We start from the raw sequence: 22,389 nt of genomic DNA, 5'->3' as shown, positions 1-22,389 counted from the left end.
TTTGCACACAATCTCTCTCTCCCTTTCTATTTTTTTATAATAGAAAATTCTTTTATTGTTTTTTTTAACTTTCTGGAACTACCAAAGATCGCTGAAAGAATAACCGTAGAGTAAGGGTATCACTCATTCGTCTTTTTTTTTTTCAATTCGATAATGATCGATTTTTTTCTTCTTTTTTTCTCTTTTTTTTGGGAGGATCATAAATATTGGTTCATCGGGAGCGAAAGCATCAGATAAGGAGGAGAGGTCAGTTTGGAACTCTTTGCCTCTCCGCAGCCTGATTGTTGAAATCAATGTCGGCACAACAAGAATCGAAAATCGATATTACTAGGCACAGATAGGACTATGTTTTGTCTTATCTTCCGGACGTAGGCAGTTACAGTTTCAACAATCAGGCTGCTAAAGTTTTTAGGGATTATCAGCTCCCAACACATTGAAGCATCAAAAAAGAAAACTTGACAACATATGAAAATTACTTCCCTATAGATGCTGTTCAGTTAGTAATTGACTCAAATGAGACAAATTAAATAATTTTTGTGAGGGATCTAGGACAAATTTTATGCACAATATCTACCGTTTAAAAAAAAATGCTGGTTGTAATACTGAATGAAATTTTGCTATAAACCAAAATTAGTTGACATTTTCTAAAAAATAAAGTTTCTGAAGAACTCATACATACGTTATGGTAGAAAGTGGGTGTTATTATGCTAAAATATTGACAAACATGATGAACTTGTTTTGAAACTCATGGCTGTCTCATGATCTTATAGTTTCTGCTTCTATGAATAGGAGTCAGATGAATAGTTCTGTTAAAATCATACTTTTTTATTCCGTCATCCATTAGTGCAAATATTTGAAGCCTCATATGTAAGATCAGCTTATGCGTTTTTAAGTTTTGAGAAAATCGTGTTCAGAGTTTTCAAAGCTGTGTGCTTCGATGTCCATGCAGCAAATAGGGCTCAGTCAAAGAATTTCTAATAGAACAGATCTTCATCTAAAAAATGAGCCATAGAAATTTAAGTCTGAAGCAAATGTCAATGAGACACAGTGATTTTAAAAAAGGGCTACATCCGATGTTTTTCGAAGAAATTATTTTTTAGGCATTAAATGAACTACCTAACTAATGCAAGGGAAGCAGAGCGTTCGATATTCATCAAATTATGATCCTTGTTAAGTTTTTCAACGAGATGTCAAACAAAAAACTGAATATTTAGTAAACCTCCCAAAAAATAAGGAACCAACTATATTGTTAATTTTTACAAATAGGGAAAAAATTATGAAGGATGCCTTCTCCCAAAGACTTACGTATAATATGTATTATTAACTTTTATTAGTAATGTAATGTGTTCATATACATGATCCTTAAGGAGATCAATGAGTCTTCAGCAAATTATTCAGCTCATCATTTATTAATTTAATGAATTCTGACATCGGCTGTTTTTAGATGTAACACGGTTTTTTACCCATATCTCAATGAAAAAATATGCCAGAAGTCTGAAAGTTGGAACCAACACTCTTGAAGGTTAGCAGATTCTGAAAAAGCGTTATTCCTGAGAATGGCAGATGTTCAATATCCACTGTTTTTACTGATATGGCTTCATTTATGAGACTTATGAAATTTGATTAGGTGAATTTATCTGGGTCTCAAATAAGTACAATTTTACTGTCTCACAGTTAAAAGGATACTCTTCTGGCTTAAGTTTAACATTTAAAGGAGGGTTTTAAAAAGTCTTAAAAAAAATTTTAAACAGAAATTCTGTCATTCTTCGACAAGGACCTCTTGGTAGCACCCCTACTCAGCTAAGAGAACAATATTTTAATATCTGGAGGTAGGGCTGTAGAATATCAGATTCTATGATTGTGCATTGCGGACATTTCATTGCGTTATTTTTCTCCGATTTACCTCATTCTGTGGTAGGAAAAGTTGGTGAAGTAGCCAACGTGCGTTGAGAATCAGCATACAGCTGAAAATCTCAATACAGAGGGAAAAAGCTCACATGAGCACAATTTTCCCTCAAAGAGATGTGCTGTTTCGTGCAACACTAGTTACGACCACTCAGAAAGGCAACTGCAGACGTGTTTCGTGTCTAATTGGACATCATTAGTGCAGCGCAGCCTCTTAAATTTTCTGCTATCAAGCTCGAAGAGTTTGTGAAAACAAGCCTGAGATGTGGGTATGCGGTCGTGACGACAAACGAACTTGGGCCATCTAGTGAGCGATTATCCAAATAGCACTACTTAGAGCCTGGCAAGGCAATTTTTACAAACTGATTGCGGTAGACGCACATGTCAAACGGAAAAAGTTGGTGACGTAGCCAACGTGCGTTAAAAATCAGCATAAAGCTGAAAATCTCAATACAGATGGATTAAGCTCATACGAGCACAATTTTCCCTCCATGATGCAAGTTCGCCTGTCGCCGCGACCGCATGCCCAAGTCTCGGGCTGGTTTTCGCGACCTCTCCGAGCTTGTTGGCAGAAAATTCAGGATGCTGCTGTGTACAGACGATGGGTCCAATCAGACCGGAAATACATCTGCAATTCCCTTCCTGGATGGTCGTAACTAGTGTTGCACCAAACAGCACATCTTTTTGAGGGAAAATTGTGCTCATATGAGCTTTTTCCCTCTGTATTGAGATTTTCAGCTTTATGTTGATTTTTAATGTACGTTGGCTACGTCACCAACTATTTCTGACTTAGTTACTTGTGCGTCTACTGCAATCAGTTTGTCATTCTGTTATGTTCACTCACCTTTGTGGCAGTTCACAAAGCGAAAAGTGAAGCTCAGTAAAGCAAAAAAAAAATAGGTAGGTCAGTAATCTTTAGCAGTCCATGCTGGGGAATGGCTGATTTAAATATGCATAGCCACTGGAATGACCCAGTTTGTATTGCTTTGCTCCCTACTTCAAATGGCTTTTATGCCTCCTGAAGCCGTGATTAAAGCATTTAGAATATTGCTAGACAGTAACTTTCATAGACTGCATGAGGAGCGGTTGAGTAGATTCATTAGTTATTTCGAAATTACTTGTATTGGCAGGCTTGATCTGTGCGGCAGTAGAAAGATAACCCCTCTCTTCAAATGAAGATCTAGCTAAAACCAAAAACTTTGTGATTGGGTAATTCAATACAATTCAACTTGTTTTAGTAGCCAAATATTTGGTCGTGTCGTAGATCATTTAAACTTCCAGAAAGAATGATAAAATCAGAAAATTATGTTTTAAGAACTTTCTTGCCGGCAGGAGCCTTACTTTTGAACATAGAAATATCGGGAACTCACAAAATGTTTAAAAGCAATGTGCACAGACTTTCCGCATTGAGGTACTCTAGCATTCTAGAGAGAAGTGGCACATAACTACTTGTTTTCACGTTATCCATTGTACGAAAAATGTACGGTTACACTGAAAAATCATGGATTTTGAAATGTTGGCACAGATGCACCAAAACGCTTTGATCTTAAAAAAAAATTCGGATTTATGAGATTTTCAGGAAGAACTTTAAGTACCACAAGCCTTAAAAGCATGTAATTTCTCAACACAGCCCACATTATCAAGTTCTTGCAGTTTGATTCCTCATGTTTCAGTTCATTCCCTTACTCTCCTTTCATTTCTCTTGTCGAATCAGATCTTTCTTTTTCCTGCTCCAAGCTGAAGCTACTTCGTTTTTCTTGAGCGAATACCACAGCTCTCATTATGTTTTTTTTTGCCAAATATTGAAGATGAATGGGGGCACTAAGAAAAGTATTTATGTTCCATGTTGAAAACATTATCTTTTCGTGTGATTAGGAAAAAAGTCCGTTCTTTGGAAAGTTTAGAAAGCTTTTAAGAAATGGAAAAAGTTAGTGAAAGGGAATGAAGGATAACAGGTGCATTTTCTCTCTTTGTATGTTGTAAGTAAGTAAGTGAGGGCCGGGCTAACCGGTGAGGTGCCCTCAAGAGGCCAAGGCAACTGCCAGGAACCCCACCCCGAAATTGGACCGCGCTCCTTAACTTCGTACTATTGACACATTCTGTAGACTCTATATTCTTGCAAGGCTGAGCGGCCGCCTGATAGTCAACGTTAGGTCGTATCAAAGACAGTGGCAGACGCTCCAGAGACTTTCGGAGTGGGGCTATGCCTCCACCAAGTAGGACTGTGTTGTTTCAATCTCCACCGATAGGTAGCGTTGGCAGTCGCGCACACTACGAGTGATCACCGATTTTTTCACAACCCAGTCGAACAGTGCAGACAATTGGACGTATTTCTATCAAACGGAACTATGTGCATTAAGACATGAGCCCTAAGACTCATAAAAATACATCCATGCCAGGGCTCACGTCTTAATGCACATAGTTCCGTATGACAGAAATACGTCCAATTTACTTACTGGGTAACTATGTCCCTTCCACATTCAGTTACCTCAAAGGGTCAGGGTGTTGGAGTGGCATAGTCATCCATGATCACGATAACCGATATTTGAGTGTCCTCAAATATCAGTCACTTCCGGGGATTGAATCCGGGACTTCAGTGTTGGCAGCGAACTGCCTTGACCACTACACCACTGAGGCTTACTTGTACGTTGTATCACAGTATCTTTCTGGATCTCAAAACGATGGTTTAACTATTTCGGCATTGTTTTAAAAGGGTTCTAAAATGTGTCCCGATCACCGATGCACTGTTTCTCTAATTGTTGGTTTACCTGATTTGACCTTGTTTTATAAGGGCCATGAATCATCAATGATGCACTGAAAGTAACTGGTTGTGAGTTAATACTCTTTAATTGTCAATAAGATATCTGCTAGTTTCAGTGCATTTTCTGAAAAGATGGATTTTCCTTGCAAAGGTTGCAGGCAAAACCAGAGGTAATAATCTTTTTTTCCTCGGGTAAAAATAAATTTCGAAGTTTCGTGGCAAATATTTAATTTCTACTGTAAGACTTTTCCATGCTCAAGCCGTTGAGGTTTTCTAAGGAAGGGTGAGCCATTTCTCTGTTAGCGTTCAGTTTGGATCTGAATATTTTCAAAGTATTTTTGAGCCAGTATTGTACCACTGTTTTTTAATTTTTGTTTTTCATTTTGTTTGTTTCAGGAGGTGAGTAAGTCAAGTAACAATGAAACATGCCCTGTTGCTTCATGCGTTTTCTTCCCAAATCTGGTAAACTTAATTTATTTAGTTTTTTTTTTTATTAGATGCCTTCTATTGGGGGAAGAATATTGATTGCACTCTCTAAATGCTTGAAAAACCTCCTAGCCTAAAACTGGCGTTAGGGCTTTCAAGTTTTTTCTATTGTCTCCTCTAAATTCATGATCCCTCCTGCGACTCTAATAATTTAATAAAATACCAATCTAACCCTCCTATCACTGAATCAAACGCATTCATCTGTAGATGGCCGTACATTCGCAGGAAAAAAGGAAGGAATAAAAGCCAAACAAATAAAAAAGAACCAAGTGATGCAGATTATGGAAGCAAAAGCATTCTTTAACTTTTTTACCTATTTGCTCTTTCTTTTTTATACATTCTTTAATTTGCCAATGATGATTGGTAAAAGGTTTGACGTGTAGAAAAAAACAATATCTCTCGCTTTGCTTCCTCGTGTAGTCTCTGCATAGTTGTGAGTCACCTCTAGTTTTGGTTGACTCATCATAGCAGATGCACAAAAAGAAAGGTTCTTCACTGAGTAAAGCCTGTTTATCAATTTAAGTGTAAATTGTCTGACAACTTAGCTCAGTTACATGTATTTCTCCTATCCTAAACCCTCCTGTTTCTCTCATCTTGTTTTTCTCTCTCTCCCTCCCCCCCTCTCTCTCTCTCTCTTTCCCTAAGCCCTCCTGTTTTCTAAAGCTTTCCTTTCTCTCTTAAGCCTTCCTGTTCCCTAAATCCTCTATTTTCTGTCAAGGAATTGAGCTGGAGATTTGTTTATTTCTACATGGTTCATGATTAGACTTACATCTGAGGCAATCTAACTGTGATAACAATTGTGCCCTTTTTATTTCCTGATTTTTCCATGCTCTTGCTTAATCAGGTCTCAATTTTAAAACAAAAATTAGCAAAATTTGCAATGGATCAGGCTTTTTCCCCTGTGGTGTCTAATTTCAATCTGCGGTGTGCGTTTGGTGACTTGCAAGTTTTAAGACAGGAATATCAAACCAACAGTCATGGCAGCTCTGTCAAAATTCTGCTCAAATTTCGGCAAAAATTACTCTCGAGCATCTGTTAAACGTTTGTTTTTCGGGCTAATATTCATCCTAAGCCCAATCCAGCTGCAACTCAGCTATCAGCTCGTAAACATTTTAGTAATCGCTGTGCAAGCTTTTGGCAAATTCTTGGCAAGATGCCGCGCCACTTCCTCTCTTGAGAAGAACCAGCACAGGACTTGGGTCCAAGTCTGACCGGGCACCAAGGAATCACTTGGGCCCAGACCTAAACTCGAACTCATTAATTTGTGTCTGGAATGCGGAACCCAAAATTTCTGTACAGGGTCCAAAAACTTGCCGATAACACCAGATAACAATTCACCATGTGATTCTACTTGCTTTTCAAAGATTTTCGAAAGTTTTTCTACTGCTTTCCTCTAGCAAACAAAATTCCATCGCATTTCGCTGGTCCTGTAATTCCAAAGTTTGAAAAATACAACGGCAAAAAACTACTCTCTGTCATAGCCGTTCAAATCAGTCTATCGAGGAAATCTAATTTTTTCGTCATGAACTAGTGGACAAAAATTTTTCAAGGTATCTACAAAAAAATGCTCTCCCTATGTTACGAGTAGGTAAACTTTGAAAATCCCATGTACAGTCAGGAAGGTGAAAAAATTTCAAATAAGACAGAGTAATTAGATTTCTTTTAGCTGTCACAAATTAGACGTAAAAAATAATTAATCTAACTTCTGACGTAACTTTATATTTACTATCACCAATTGTCAGAGTGACAGGCCTGGAGCAGGCTTTTTGAACCATCCCATCTCTTCATAATAATTGAATTTAAAGGTGACTCTTCAACAGAATTAGGCTATTTTTCATACTATAACCTCAAATTTAAAAGCTTTTTTGTGCATAGGAGTTGACTCCAGAAAACTTTGAAAATCGCCCCCTCCTAAAATGAAAAAAAAAAAAAATAATAAACCAGTATACAATGGATGATTTTGCTCTGATGAATTTTAGTTTGCCGGACATAAATTCTCAAATGATGATAAACTTTCTGAGCAAATTTTGGTTAGCTCCATTCTTAACTCTCTCTGCCTCCATTTTGAAGTGTGTCATTTTGTACCTCATGCCATTTAAAAGACATTACTTAGGTGTTATTTTTGTTAACTTGTGCTGCATCTAGACATTTGGACCAATGTTATTATTGTTCTCCATTAAGGTCGCTGTATACGTTTGGTTCATGGAATACTGTCCAGAAATTACTTCTCTGTATCATACATATACTTATGAGGAATCTTTGATCTTACCCTCTCTTCAAAAAAAAAAACAAACAAAATATTAAAATAAACAAATTTGCCATGATGAAATTTAGTTTGCCGAACATAAAATCTTTAATGATGAAAAGCACTTTCTGAGCAAATTTCTGGTGTCCGGTGTTATTTCTGCCAATTTGTTCTGCTTCAACATGTTTGGATTAGTGTCATTATTTTGAGCTAATGTGTCAGTACCAGCATTAACCCAACGTTTTGAAGTAGCAGTTCAATATAACTTCATTCTTCTTGAGTTGTTCACAGTGGTTACTGTTTGCATTTAGGTCATGCCACATTGTTTAGGAATTACTTCTTTTCATCACACACTTATGAGAAATTTTTGATCTCATCCAACATACTAAAATCACAACAGCGAACAAACAAAATGTTAGGATGTTGCCATGATGAAATTTAGTTTGCCGAATTTAAATTCTTTAATGATGAAGAGCATTTTCTGAGCAAATTTCTGGTGTCCGTTCTTATTTCTGCTAATTTGTTCTGCTTCAACATGTTCCCATTAATTTTAATATTTCGAGCCACTCTGTAAGTGCCTACGCTAAACTGGACTTTTTAAAGTAGCAATTTAATTTAACTTCATTCTTTTCAAGTTGTTCATGGTGGTTGCTGTTTGCATTTGGCTCATGCAACATTGTTTGAATATTACTAATTTTTATGACACACTTGTGAGGAATCTTTGATCCCATCCGACATCCTAAAATCACCCAGCAAACAAGCGAAGTATTAGAATAAACAAATTTGCCATGATGAACTTTAGTTTGCCGAACATAAACTCTTTAATGATAATCAACTTTCTGAGCAAATTCCTGGTGATTGTACTTACTTTTGTCAATTTGTGTCGCACTCAAGTATTTGGACCAGCGTTATTATTTTGAGCCTATCTATAAGTATAAGCATTAAACCTGACGTTTAAAAGTAGTGGTTTGTTACGCTAGGTACAATCTTCTCAAGTTTTTCATGGTTGTGTCTGTATGCATTGGGTTCATGGAACATTGTTTGGGAATTACTTATTTGTATAACACACTTGTGAGGAATCTTTGATTCCACCCTCTTCAAAAAATTATCGAAATAAATTTGCCATGATGAAATTTAGTTTGCCGAACATAAATTCTTTAATGATACTTAAGTTTCTGAGCAAATTCCTGGTGATCGTTGTCATTTCTGACAATTTGTGACGCATTCAGATCTTCAGACTAGCATTATTATTTTAAGCCAATCTGTAAGTATCAGCATTGAACCTGACGTTTAAAAGTAGTGGTTTGTAAGGTTAGATTCAGTCTTCTCAAGTTATTCATGGTTGTCTCTGTATGCGTTTGGCTCATGGAACACCTTTTGGAAATTACTTATTATTTGTATAACATACTTGTGAGGAATCTTTGATTAAAAGAAAAATCAAAATAAATAAATTTGCCATGATGAAATTTAGTTTGCCGAACATAAATTCTTGATGATAAACTTTCTGAGCAAATTTCTTTCATACATTATAACAACTCTTTCTGTATGAAATTTGAATCGAAATTTTCTCTGTGTGTACCGATGCTACTGATGAAACATTTGTTTGTATCAGAGAAGAATACATACCCATCTTTTTTTCCAATGTCCCATCTTTTAACTTGCTCTGATGAATTATAGTTTGCCGGACATAACTTCTTCAATGTTGATAAACTTTCTGAGCAAAGTTTTTCTCAATTTCATCATCAGCTCTTTCTTCGTGAAATCGTAAGTTTTGGTCGCGGTTTGGGCAAACTAGTCAAGTGAATCCTAAGCTTCATAAAGAATCTTTGTTTTTGAAAATCAGACCAATATCATGGAGAGGGGGGGGGGGGATTCGAAGACTTCTTGATCCCTCCTCCTCTACTTCCTTTAAAGTTTCACTCAATCAAACAGTCAAGGTTAGGTTTTCTTTCTTTGTGCTTGGACAGGAGCTTCTCAAAAAAGCATCGCCTAGAAAGCTAAATAAGACATCCTCTCTAGAAGAGAGTCTAACAAAACAACCTCTCATCTTTTCAAATAATATGAAAAGATTTTGTGTCTGGAAAGGTTAAACCCTATCTCCATTGTTGTAAGTTGCAATGATAAAGCATTCTCCATCTCATAGTGTCTGATGATATCTTTTCTAAGCGGTCTTTCTTTCTCAATTTCCTTCACATGATTCCATTTTAGTTGCAAGTGTCTCTAACTGGTAGTAATGAATAAACTTCATTTCAGTTTTTAAGCGTGCCAGTAGGGCTCGCTTTTTGAAATCACTCGGATGTACCATAGTACAGCACACCGATCAACCAATGCTATTCAACGGGCCGTCCAAATATTTTTTTCCTCGGACCCGTTTTCTTGTCTTTGAACCATTATACTGTCAAGCCCTGATGGTCTCTTACCAAAAAACCGAATGAACTGCTAATTGGGAACCCTTGAGAACATTTTCCTGTCAAAACCGTATTATTTCATTTGACAAAAACCTCATAGAAGCTTTCTTACGCTCGGAGGACTCAACTCTAGAACCTTCTTTCCCGCCAAAACTGTTTAGCCAATGAGCGTCTTGCACTGCAAGTGCAATCTGTGATGAGCCTCGTGACTCTTTATACCATGTACTAACCGTGGCCCCTGCAGAAATCCACTCAAACCACTGCAGTTATCTCCCGATATAGCTTTGGGTGTCAGGTTTCGAGCAAGGCAATAAAAGACGGCGAGGAGAGGGTCGCCTCGTCGAACCTATTATCTTCCACGCCCGATTAACCATTCACCGTGACGCCAGGATCCACCAAATTTTCACAAAAATTGTTTTCCGTCTATTTAGCGAGTTTTTCCTTACTTTCCGTTAAAGTACAAATAAAAAGAGACCTCATTTGTAAAAATCGGCCGAATAGGAGAGAAGTTACAGTTCGAAATCCAAGGAGATTAACTCAACGCGATTTCGATGCACGGCAGTTCGCCCAAATCACGGTCGTGCGAAATGCCGCATATCAGCTTAAAATCAAGATAATTGGACGGAATCTTTAAAATCAATTTACATTCAACGTTCATGAATCAATATTTTCTCCCAAATTTAGCAAAAAGTACCAATTGATGCAAATAACAAAGACGTGAAAATAGTAGGTATGTGTCCAACATTTTAGTTATTCGGCACGCTTTTCCAACATATTCATGTTGGATTTTTCTGCTTGTTTTTTTTTCGCAATGATGAAAGTTTATTTTCCGTCTCATATTGTCTATGATGATGCATTATCTGAGTGATCATTTTCTCTCAATTTCATTTGTAAAATTCCATATTAGTCAGATGTTTCTTTAATCGATAGTAATGATTTAACTTGATATCGTTTTTTTTTTTTTTCGCTATGATGAAAGTTTATTTTCCGTCTCATATTGTCTATGATGATAGTATTTCTGAGTGATCGTTTTCTCTCAATTTCATTTGTATAATTCCATATTAGTCAAATGTTTCTTTAATCGATAGTAATGATTTAACTTGATATCGTTTTTTTTTTTTGCTATGATGAAAGTTTATTTTCCGTCTCATATTGTCTATGATGATAGTATTTCTGAGTGATCGTTTTCTCTTGATTTCGTTCCTATAATTCCATGTTAGTGAAGGAGTGGCAAGGCGTGAATGATCGATTATCAATATTTCCCCATTTGAAGTTGTAGTAAAGAATCAGTTATTAAGGTGTTCGTCGCAAACACCCTTTATCGATCCTTTTCCATAGGTTTAAATGGCTGATTAATCGATACATCACAAAGCACGCCATGCCACTGGTTGAAAGTGTCTGTAATGGATAAATGTTACATCGGTTTTTTTTTTTGCTGTGATGAAATTCTATTTTCCGTCTCATATCACCTATGATGAGAACGTTTCTGAGCTATCATTTTCTATCAATTTCATGTAAACAATCCATTTGTAATTATTTTAAAAGAGATTAGTGCATCCTCTTCTAAATTCTTCCTGTTGCTCCAGAGTTTAATTTTGCTGTTTATAATAAAAAAGTTAGTCAGAAAGTTCACTGTAAAAGTGAAAAGAGTAATTTTGTGACTCGGCGGTCTTTTATTTCATTTGAATACTTTATTTCTATACTTTTAAACCCCAACATGAACCTAATGTATCGTGTTTTATGGAAGTTTTGCTGTCTGTGGTGAAAAAGCATCAAATGTTAGTATAACAAAGTAGAATCAACATCAGGCGTCAGTGACTTTTGATAGTTCGATTTATCAAATTTGGTAGGGGCTCTTTTTGGAAATTGCCAACAAGCTCTACATGTTGACTTGTTGAATGTAGATAACAACGCCTTATAATTCAAATTCATAATCATAATTTGCAATGATGAAAGTTTATTTTCCGTCTCATATTGTCTTATGATGATAATCTTTCTGAGCACTTGTTCGTTCATAATTAACTATAAGACAGAGTAAGAACTCAAGTTCTACAAGTGATATTCTCTCAGCAAAATTTCACAGCTTTTGCAGTAGGCACCTTGATAAGTTCAAAAATTCACTCATGATTAAAAATGAAGTGTTGCCCTTATCTGCGAATTCTACCAATTCATCAGCCAAAAAAATCAGATTCTGCTCTAGTCCAAGCAGGTGTCAAATTCATTTTAATGTTCTGACCAACAAAATAGAACTCTTGTGAAACTCAGGTGTTAATTTTTCTTGAAAAAGTTCCTTTGGAGTGAAAGTAGTAAGTTCTTGTGTATCAAGTTTTGGAACCATGGATCGAAATGCATTTCATATCCCAATTTTGGTGATTTGCCAATTCTATTTTGTGTCTGTTTCTATGGCCAATTTTACTTTAAAATTATTTTGATTTTGCTGCAAGCAGATGAATTTCCAGACCTAAGATATCTTGCTAAGATGAAAGTATGTGCAAAAAAATCAAGTTCACCAATCCAATTTACATTCAATAGTTCTTGAGGATAAAGCTATCATGATCACCGTATTCCTCTATGTTCCTCGGATTTCCTTTATTTAAGCCTTAATAGGTTTTTATAAAGGTTGCTTTGCAAATGACAATTTTACTGCTGTCTCATCTTCCCCCTCCCCTCCAGTGTTGAATCAAACTTTGCTCAGATGTTTTATCAAGTGTTCTCAATGCCTGAGCAAAATTCCAACCCTTTCAGACAATTAGAAGGCTGGGGAGAACGGTTTCTTGAGTAAAAAAGTTGTAATTTGCACGGAGAAAGCATAAAAATATATTTTCCACAAGATAATTTACTGCTGTTTTGATGGTTGCATAATGCATTGAAGTCATAATTGAATTTTGCCGGATGGACTCTTTCCCATTTTCTGTATTCTTCCTCAGTAGTAGTCATGGGGGTCAAAACAAAAACCAGTTGAGGAGATTTTCCATGAAATTCTGAAGGTACCATCCCTTATATTACTTTCGGGACTATTCATTTACGAGTTGCAGCTATTTCTGTGTGCGCGACAAGTCAGCATCAATCGATCCTATAGAAATAAAGACCTGCAATGTTTACAAAACCCTCAAGGAAGGAAGTTTCTTGTGACGCTGAATGCGAATTTGAATTTTGTTCTGAAAATGTCTTCCAAGAAAGGTGCCATATTCTGCCAAAAAGCTGATTTTTAGCAAGCCTTGCACAGTTCAGCAATTTCAGTGGTCTTATTTTTATTTTACCAAATTCAAATTGATTCTGTGTCTATTAAAATAAACTTTAATCCAGGCGTGTTCCCTTGTAAACATGCCAGGCGAGATGTCAAATTATCAAATGTAAGATGCAAGATAGCTTAGAAATGTTGCATGAAGAGGTAGATTTGTTTATGTATGGTAAAGTGGAATGGGACCATGGCAAAGAATTTTTGCAGAGTTGTTAAAGTGGAATGGGACCATAGCAAAGAATTTTTGCAGAGTTGTTGCAGTTTTTCTTTCATAAAATTTCGTTGAAAAACCATGAAGTTCATGAAAAAGTCTATAACATCAATTTTTAAAGGGAGAAAAAACTGACCAATCAAAAGCTGACAGTCTAGTTGATGTAGCTAGACAATGTCTTAAGCTGAGTATAGCCAAATAACAAGCGCAGTCCCCCCGCCTGGCTATGGCATTAGAGCCTTTCAATTATATCATTTTAAACGAGTCCCATTTTTGTCATTTTCAAAATGGGATTTCTTTGTCCTTTAGGGCTAAAATTAAATCTCGATAATTTTCGAGATGCTTAATTCACTCTCTACTTTCAGAAAATAAATAAAAAAAAATTGAGTGCCACTGATCGGTTGTAACTCTTCCCCCACCGAAAATATACTGCTTGGTAAGCTGTTACAGTCTAACATTCGAAATTTTGATTTTGTGTTTCAGGTTGACACTCCCCTACCTAAAAAAGAACGAATTGAAGCACCTACAGAAGAAAATGCACTACTTCGTCGCTCTCATGATGCAGCCCACAAAAAAGCTGAGTCCATGGAATTCTTCAGTTCACATGTGGCCAATTTGAACCTCAGGCGAAGAAATTTTCCCTCTCAAGAATCAAGAATCGGAATAAATTATTTTCCCTCAGAGTAAGTTATTTTCCGCAATTTTTCCACAAATTCGTGGACATACTTATTTGACCGGTATGTTGCATTGCATCTTGCATGATGTCTCCTTAAATGAAACTTATCAACAAGCTTTTTCTATCTTGTTGCACAAGCACCCTCAATTCATAATAATTCATTTGCTGCAAAATTAATGACAAAAATTACTCATTCTCAGTGCTAGCAAACTGCCAAAGTGAAAAGTCAAGGAACATTAGTCGTCTTGGTTGGGGAAAACCTAGAAAACTCTAGTAATAAGTTTCTTCTAAGTCTGTACACACCCTGTCCAAGACTTATCCAATCCAAGAATTGACTGTATCTTGTCGCATGAATTTATGAATAGTTTTCAGTAATCTTACTTGCTCTACATCATAGTTAAACTCAACACTTAATTCGGAATTGCATCCCTCACAATCTCAAATTCTTTTGTCCATTAGGTTGAGTGAAAGGTTAGAAGATGAAATTGAAGATGACACATCAGATGGTGATGGTGTGTCAATGCTTTCACGACCGGTGAGATTTCCCCACTCAAGGACCTCATTATTGTCACAGAAGTTTGCAGCTATCGCTCCAAGGCCATGTTCACGTCTAGAAATTATTTTCGAAAAATCTCAGAGACTGCAGAATGAAGAAATCGTGGATAATCTCTTATCCTCACTTGACATTCTTTTACCTTCATGTAAACCTGAAATTTCTGAAGAAAATGATAACTGCCTTAAAGTTATAATCGACTCCAATAAAAAAATAAATGACCATTCTAAATGGAATCCTAGTCAAATAAAAGAAGATAAAAAAGTAGATGTTTCACAATGTGATAGTGCTGTAAAACAGGCGCCAATGTATCCGGGAGGAGGCGGAAATAAAATGCAAGGAACTTATCGGTTTCCCACTGGTGACTCTAACTCTGGCGCTGGCTCTCAGCCTAACTACTCCTCAAACATGAATAATTCTGGTCCTGGATTCAGAGGTCCACGACCCGGTTTTTCTAGTTTACTGAGCAATGTTTCTTCAGTTGATTTGTCTCCATTCCGAGGCGGTGCTCCAATAAGGTTTCGACTTGGGACGACCCCTCGCATGAATCCGAAGAAAGTGCAAGATAAAGTGCCATCAGCGGCTTCTCAAGCCTCTTCCTCTCCTCAGTCAGATTCTCCTACAAAAGAAGATGAAGATGTTGACCTGTACAGTGATATTGAACATGATCCACATGAAGATGTTGATGAAGATAAAAATTTTGGGACGTTGGAGCCTCCTCCCGAGCCACCAGCCCTGCTTATGGGACTTGGTGATGAAGGCACGGATGAGGAAGAAGCTCTAGTTATTGATGATAAAGGAGCAGATGTATATGATCCCGCCGAACCTTGTGATGACTCCAATGACGCCCGTAAGTGTTTCATATTTCCTCCACCCATCTGAACTTACTTATTCTGTCTGAAAGTATGATAAATCTGCAAAGAAGCAAACCAGTCTAGCTGTGAATCTTCATTAATAATTTTAATTTCTGATCCATTAAATCAGCTTAGGTTCCCTGTAAAATTTTGATCAATACTGCATGCAAAGCCTTTTTAAGTTTACAAAATTTAAATTAGATAATGGGTGACTCCTTTCGTTAACTTCTCACTAATGGAGATGTCTTTTTGAATTTGGAGGTGCTTCTGGGTCAAAGGAAGCCACTTTTTAGGCTTCCTAAATTTTCAAGGGGCTCCTATGAGGCAAGTATTCTAACTTTTTTTATTTTTTTCAAATGGTGACCTGTATTTTGTGGCACATCTGAAAAAGGCAAGGAACGAGAACTTTTTTTGCACATACTTGTGAGATTTTAGACAAACTCATAATGACTGCTGGTCAAATTAAAAATGACCAGAAAAGATGTCCTGATGAGCCCCCAAAGCTCAGAAAGCTTTGAGGGTGGTGCATACTTCTGGAACATCCTGTGTACATGTCCGCATGCATACAGTCTAATCGTTTTATTATCAGTTATGAAGAAGCCTGCATTGGAATTTCGATCATTGTTTTAATCCAAATAATTTTAAAAATCAATTCATCCAGAAATATTTTGGTTCTATAATGTTTCTAAATGCCTTTAAACTTCCATTTGCCTGCGTATTACATACACCTGTATAATAATTGAACCTCTCTCAATTTCTTCTCCAGTGTGTCCACTACTTTTTCTAATCAACATCTCTTTTTTCTCTCCACCAGCTGATTCAAGGAACGATGAACCTGTCGAAGCCATGAATTTAACGAAGCCGTCAAGTGGATACTTACATTCTCCAACATACAATGACATCGTCGCGCAACATGATGACAAAATCGGAAACGGATCATCTTATGATGGTGTGCCGAAGATGATGGAACCTCCTCCTATTCCGGATGCGCTCAAAATCATGGAGCCTCCTCCATTTCCTTCTGAATTATTGTCCAAAGAAATTCAGGGAGATGATGATGAAGAATGTCCCAACTTTTCTCTCTACTCGTCAGCTTCAATGAATCTGGTCAAAAAATCCTCCTCTGTCCTGGATATTCCAATTCCTGCCCAATCCAATCTGGACATCCCAATTCCTACTCAACCCAACTTGGACATACCGATGCCTGGTCCGCCAAATTTGGATATTCCCGTACCTGGCTCACCCACAGTTGCAAATATTCCTGTCCCCAATAGTGGTTCTAAAACTGAGAAAAGCACAAAGGAAAAGAAAAAGAAGAAGAAGAAGAAACCACTCATGTATTCAGTACCCACTCTGGAGGAAACCATACTTAAAGAAAGGCTTGGTAATTACTCATCGGAGGATAATACTGACAGTGATGATTCAGAAGAAAAGGTGAAAATTATAATACCCAAGAGGAAGAAAAAAGCCTCTAAGAAATCCAAAAAGAAACTTGCAGAGGCAGAGAAGGTAGACGAGATGAATGATGATGCTTTTGAAAATGTAAATGGTGAAAAGAAACCTGAGGAAAAAGAAGAGGAAGAAGAAAAGGAAAACGAGGAGGAAAAAATAGTAGAAGTAAATGTTGAATTAGATGATAATGATGAGCAAAGTAATTTTGATGATGTTTCAGAAAGTAAGGCTCCTGAAAAAGAAGGAGGTGATGAAACTGAGGGTGACACACAAGATGAAGTCGAAAGTAAAATTGTGTCTGAATCTTCCATGGACTCCATAAGACCCCAAGTTGATGAACAAACTATAGATGATAACCAAGAGACAGTTTCATCGCTCGACAATTCTGATGTTTCCAAACTGCCCGATGATAAGAGTGATTCAAGCAAAATGGCAATTTTAAGTAATGAAGGTAAAGAGAAACTATATGATGGTGAAGATGAATCGAGTATTCAAGGTGACATATTAGATATTGAAGCTGAGGCCAATTTGCAAGATGCCACTTCTATTCCTGATGAACAGGATGACATTAAGAGCTCTACTCCTAGCAAAAGCAACGCACAAAAATCCGATGGCCTAGTTGACATCACCGATGAAGAAATGAGCGAGTATGATCATTCGAGAGAAGAACCTTCCAACAAATTAGACAGTCTAAATACCGAAGCGATTTCTGAAGATGAAGCAAGTATTGTGGATGGGAATAAAGAGTCCGAACAGTCCTGTCCAACTCTACCTGGACTGGAGGGATTGCAAACAGATCCAATTTCAGATTCAGATGGCAATGCATTTGATGAATCAAATTATTCTGCAGATAAGGAGTCTGAATATGATGGAGGAAAGAGAAGGAAGAAGAAAAAGAAGGTACAGAAAGAAAAAGAACAAAGTGCAAGTGAAAATGAAGATGCGAATGTTTCTAAATCTAAAGAAAAGAGGAATTCGGCTGATTTCGAAGAAGGTGAAATCGTTGATGACAAGCCCAAGTCCTCCTCTAAAAAAGATAAAAAGAAGAAAGCTAAAGATAAAGAAGCAAAAGAAAATCTCGATAGATCAAAAAGTGATCATGAAAAAGATAAGGAGAAAGATAAAAAGCAAAAGAAATCCAAAGATGGAAAATCTAAAGATAAAGACTCGGTGCTACAGAGCTCTGAAAATAAGAGCTCCGAGGATAATAAAGAAGGGAGTCCATCTCAGTCAGCAGCAGATGTTAATTGGAAGAAATTATCCAAAAGTACGAAGGACAGAAATTACAGAGATGGCAAAGGAAAACCCACTAATGACAAAGGAAGGAAATCCCCAGAACGCTCAACTCCGAAAGAGAGAGAAAAGAAAAAAGAAAAGCGAAAAGAGTTGGAACGCTACAATGTGCGCAAAGTCCTCGGGGAAAAAGTAAGACTAATAGGGAAAGATGACTTCGGACGAGACCTTTCCTTAAACCGATCAATGTCTCGGTCCAGATCTCGCAGCCGCAATAGAAAAGGAAAAGGTAAATCTAGGAGTACCAGCCGTTCACCCTACAGGTCACCTGTAAGATCTAGAGCTGCCCGCTCCAGATCAAGATCTAGGTCTAGAAGCAGATCTAGAAGGCGATTAGGAAGGAAACGTAGTCGTTCCAAGAACCGAACGTTAAGGAGGTCGTATGATCGAAGTCGCAGCAAATCCAGAGGTCGGAGCAGAGATAGATTGAGGAAAAAGAGAGCCAGCTCTAGAGATAGATTACGACGTAGTTTATCTAAAGGTAGAGTTTCCAGGAAGAAGAAGAAGTCAGTCGAGAGAAGGCGGAATAGAAGCTATTCTCCAGAGTATAGCCCTGCAAGGAAACGAAGATCTAATTCCCGGTACTCCTTCTCACCTTCATGGTCATCTTATTCTTACTCTCCATCTCCTCGATATTCGAGGTCTTACTCTCTTTCTCCTTCACCGTCATGGTCGCCTGAAAATAGAGCTCTTGTCTATAACAGGGAAAAGAACCGTCCTCCAAAGAACATCACTGTTATTGTTCCCAATGAGGATGCCAATGCCAAGAAGAAAGGCAAAAAACGCCTGAGCAAAAAGAATAAAGAGAATGAGAAAAGGAGGAAGAAGCGAGATCGCTCTCCAGCTCCGTCCAAGGAAGTATTCACATCTGGTGATAATATTCTTGTAAGTGTCAATTTCTCCAACAATAAAAATGATGGAACAATGGGATCTTTGCTCCATACCAACGAATATTCGACAGCCAGGAGGAGATCAGTCGAGGCTGAACCTCCCGCCAAAAAATCCAAAGAAACCAAAAACAAAGAGAAGAAGTCAAAGAACTCGACACCAAAGAAAAGCAGATCTGCCCGAGCAGTGGCAGTCAATGAAGCAGCCAAAAATGCCAAGCCTATTGCTGTTATAGATTTGAACATGTCACCGTTCAGAGAAGAAACTCCTTCACCGAAAGAAGTCATTGTAGTTACAGATAGTGACCTAGAAGCTGAACAAATTGAAAAAGAAGCACCTACGTCTAATCGAAAAGTATCACGTAAAAGTGGGAGTGGCAGAGAAAGAGATAGGGATCGTGACCGTGATCGTGATCGCGACCGTGATCGAAACAGAGATCGAGATCTTGGTCCTCCAACATCTGTCTCTCAGCCGGAATCACCTATTAATGACTTCATGAACACAAGTGCAGGAGGCCCCAAAACGCCACCGGAACCTAGAGTTGCTTTCTCTATTTCATCGAAGCAACCTCAAATGAGAACCATGATTAATCCGCTCATGGATGGTGATGAGGAAGAGGAACAAATGGAGGAAGCAAACAACGAAGCAGAAATGAACGAAATCTTCTCAAAAGGTCCTAATACACCTCCGGAACCACCTCCAGATACCAATACGCCTGCATCACCTCCAACAACACCTTATGATCCATTCGATCCAACCAAGTCTCGTTCCCCCAGTCCAGAATTAGGCGAACAGACATCCACGCCTGTCAATCTTCGAGACGGGAACAAAGCCCACGATACTCTGTCTCCTAATGTCATAGAATCTAATGATTTAGATTCTAGGAACAAAACATCGCCCCAAGTCCCAGATGAAAACAAGAAGACACCGGATAATCTTCGCTCTCTACAAAAAGATACTATTCCCATTTTAGAATCTCCGAAGCAATCATCTCCCAATGTCAGTGGCGTCAATGATTCAAATGATGGAGTCGTGATGAAAATATTGGGTCAAGCTAAAATAGATTTAACTACTTATAAATCACCAGAACCTATTGCGGGAACTCCAAGAAGTACTCAATTGACTCCAAAGCCGATAACACCATCCAAACAGAGTATCTTAAGTGTCTCTCGAGCTCCTGCTCCTGCTAGTGCCAATAAAATTCCCGTCTACACTCCTTCTATAACTTTGAATGGTGAGAAAATGGATGAAGCTCCAATGGATATTTCAGGGGATTCCCCATATTCTCCTGAACCATTTGAAGCCGAGGATCTCTTTGAGCCTCCTCCAATATCACCTCCAAGAACTGCCAATAAGTTGCCCATGCCTCCAATCATCAGATCATCTCTCACTAAAGCTAACAAGAGTAAATTTGATGCCCTTTTTGGCTCTTTAACACGGAAAACCAACACCAAACAGTTGAAGCCCGTCCCGTACACACCCAAGCCTATCATCCCATCGATCAAAGGAACTAAAGCTCAAAAACAAATGAAAGGTAAGATAACCGAGCTTGTCTCCTCATTTTCTTTAAAGTATACTTAATTTATTTTAAGCCCATAATCGAGCGTAAATGTACTCTGGCCCAGAAATTTGTTCAAGCCACAGTCCATCCTTCAATTATTTTTGCTTACTGTAGTTCTGTCTCAATTGAAAACATTTACGCTTGTATATTTTGTGTATGCAAGTAAACCTGAAAATCTGATAACACACCATTTATTTCAAGTAATAGTCTTATTAATCTGGTCGAAAATAGTTGATGGATATATATATATATTGTTCAATTATTACCTTATGCTACAATGTAGCCAACTAATTTTCAATAATTCAGTCATTCTCCGCTGAGATGATTAAAAAATCTGTCTTCGCAAGTTGACAGGAACAGCCAAGGGTGCAAGAAGCTCTGAAACTCCAACTGATGGGCCCTCCAATGTTGAAGTCACTTAAACTTAATCATTTAAACTTTTCTTAATCTGTAAGGGTTTAACTAATTTGTTTAAACACAAAATTATTTAAAACTAATTTTCTCTAAAGTGTTTAACTCTATGTGTTTGATTCTGCCTTCAGGAAGTAAGAAAGAGGTTGGTGTGAAAATGGACGAAGATCAGTTGAAAATATTGGATGATCTCCCAAGCTCAGCAGTGGAAATGCAGGTTAAAGATAAGGTACTTTCCCTAGTATTAGCATGAAACTCAATTGAACGATGCATGAAATATCTTCTTAAATCTTCGCTATTTATCTTATTATCTATTATCTTTCTTTTCCTTTCATCCAGCATTCTATGCGTTTAAATGGTAAGCTTTCAAAATCATTCTACTTTCCCTCTAACCTATGAAAAGAAAATGCGAAGGTTTCATAGATGCGTTGTTTCTCAATAATTAATCGAGTATTTCTTCCAATCAGCAGGAGCCCTTTCCGAAGGTACTTGCAGCTGAAGCCTTTAAATATCTGTATCTTTCTCATTTATGTGTATGAAATTCTTCCGGGTTCTTATCAATTGCTTATTGGAGCTTTATCCATTTTTATTTTGTTTCCGATGAGTCTTTGACTGGATCAGGAAATTAACCAAGCACAAAATCAGTTTATTTGCCATACACAGGATTGGTTTTAAGATAATCCAGCATTAACACAATTCTATTTTCTTGCTCTTTCCTCTCACTCATAATGTCTCCCTACATTCGTTTCGGAAACTAGGTTTTTATTTTTTTCATTTGTTAACCCAATTACTCAGTAAAAAACGCTTACTTAATTCACTTGGTCGTCTACTCCTTCTTTTCCTCTTTCTTTCTGTATTGCTCAAAAGTAAATTATTTCACTGCTACGAGTACTTTCTTTTGGCCTAATGGTGCAGATAGGTCAACGGGTAGTTTTTTGGCCGCTTATTTTGTAGTGGCTTCCTCTTTCTAGTGTCTCAGAAACTTCTAAATTCATCTGTTTAAACGGAAGTATGAATTTCTGAAAATCGTCCCTTCTCAACCCCTCTCAAAATTTAATTGTTTATCTTTATCTAAAATAGTATGGCGACAATGAAAATTTCCTATTTCGTTGACTTAATTTTTCAGCTTGAATACGAATTATTTCCTGCCCTCATTTCCCTCTTCTTTACTTATCGCACTAGTTACCAATCTTTTGCAGCTCTAATCCCAGTCTCAAGGGTCCAGGCTTAAAGTTTTTTCACTGGTAAAAAGAAGTTTAGGGCTGGCTATCGGCAGAGCTGTTGCGATTGTAAATTTTCACCTATGCTAGCAGTAAAATTATCATTAGGGAGAGATGGGTGAGGCGGATAGGAATCTTAGGGCCCCTGTAGTTGTCGCCTGATGCAAGTGCATACTTTTTTTACCTCCTGAGCCGGTCCTAAATATTGGATGGATGTTAGCTTT

The 22,389-nt window shown here is 37.5% G+C and overlaps 1 protein-coding gene across 3 annotated transcripts in view; it reads left to right on the top strand.

Moving 5' to 3' along the window:
- LOC109039142 (uncharacterized) overlaps window positions 1-22,389 on the top strand; it is a 55,975-nt gene that overhangs the window by 25,872 nt on the left and 7,714 nt on the right. For 2 of the 3 annotated variants that reach the window (XM_072300733.1, XM_019054506.2), the window contains 5 exons: window positions 5,063-5,128; window positions 13,741-13,940; window positions 14,393-15,336; window positions 16,155-20,507; window positions 21,077-21,174. In XM_072300733.1, the coding sequence (XP_072156834.1) occupies window positions 13,843-13,940; window positions 14,393-15,336; window positions 16,155-20,507; window positions 21,077-21,174 (5,493 nt within the window). In that variant the 5' untranslated portion in view covers window positions 5,063-5,128; window positions 13,741-13,842. The remainder of the gene's footprint in view (window positions 1-5,062; window positions 5,129-13,740; window positions 13,941-14,392; window positions 15,337-16,154; window positions 20,508-21,076; window positions 21,175-22,389) is intronic. The other variant, XM_019054507.2, reaches the window with a different exon arrangement.

This window comes from Bemisia tabaci, chromosome 5, assembly GCF_918797505.1.
Source record: "Bemisia tabaci chromosome 5, PGI_BMITA_v3".
NCBI lineage: Eukaryota > Metazoa > Arthropoda > Insecta > Hemiptera > Aleyrodidae > Bemisia > Bemisia tabaci.
Note: the sequence above shows the minus strand (reverse complement) of the source record. Positions and strands in the feature narration are given on the sequence as shown.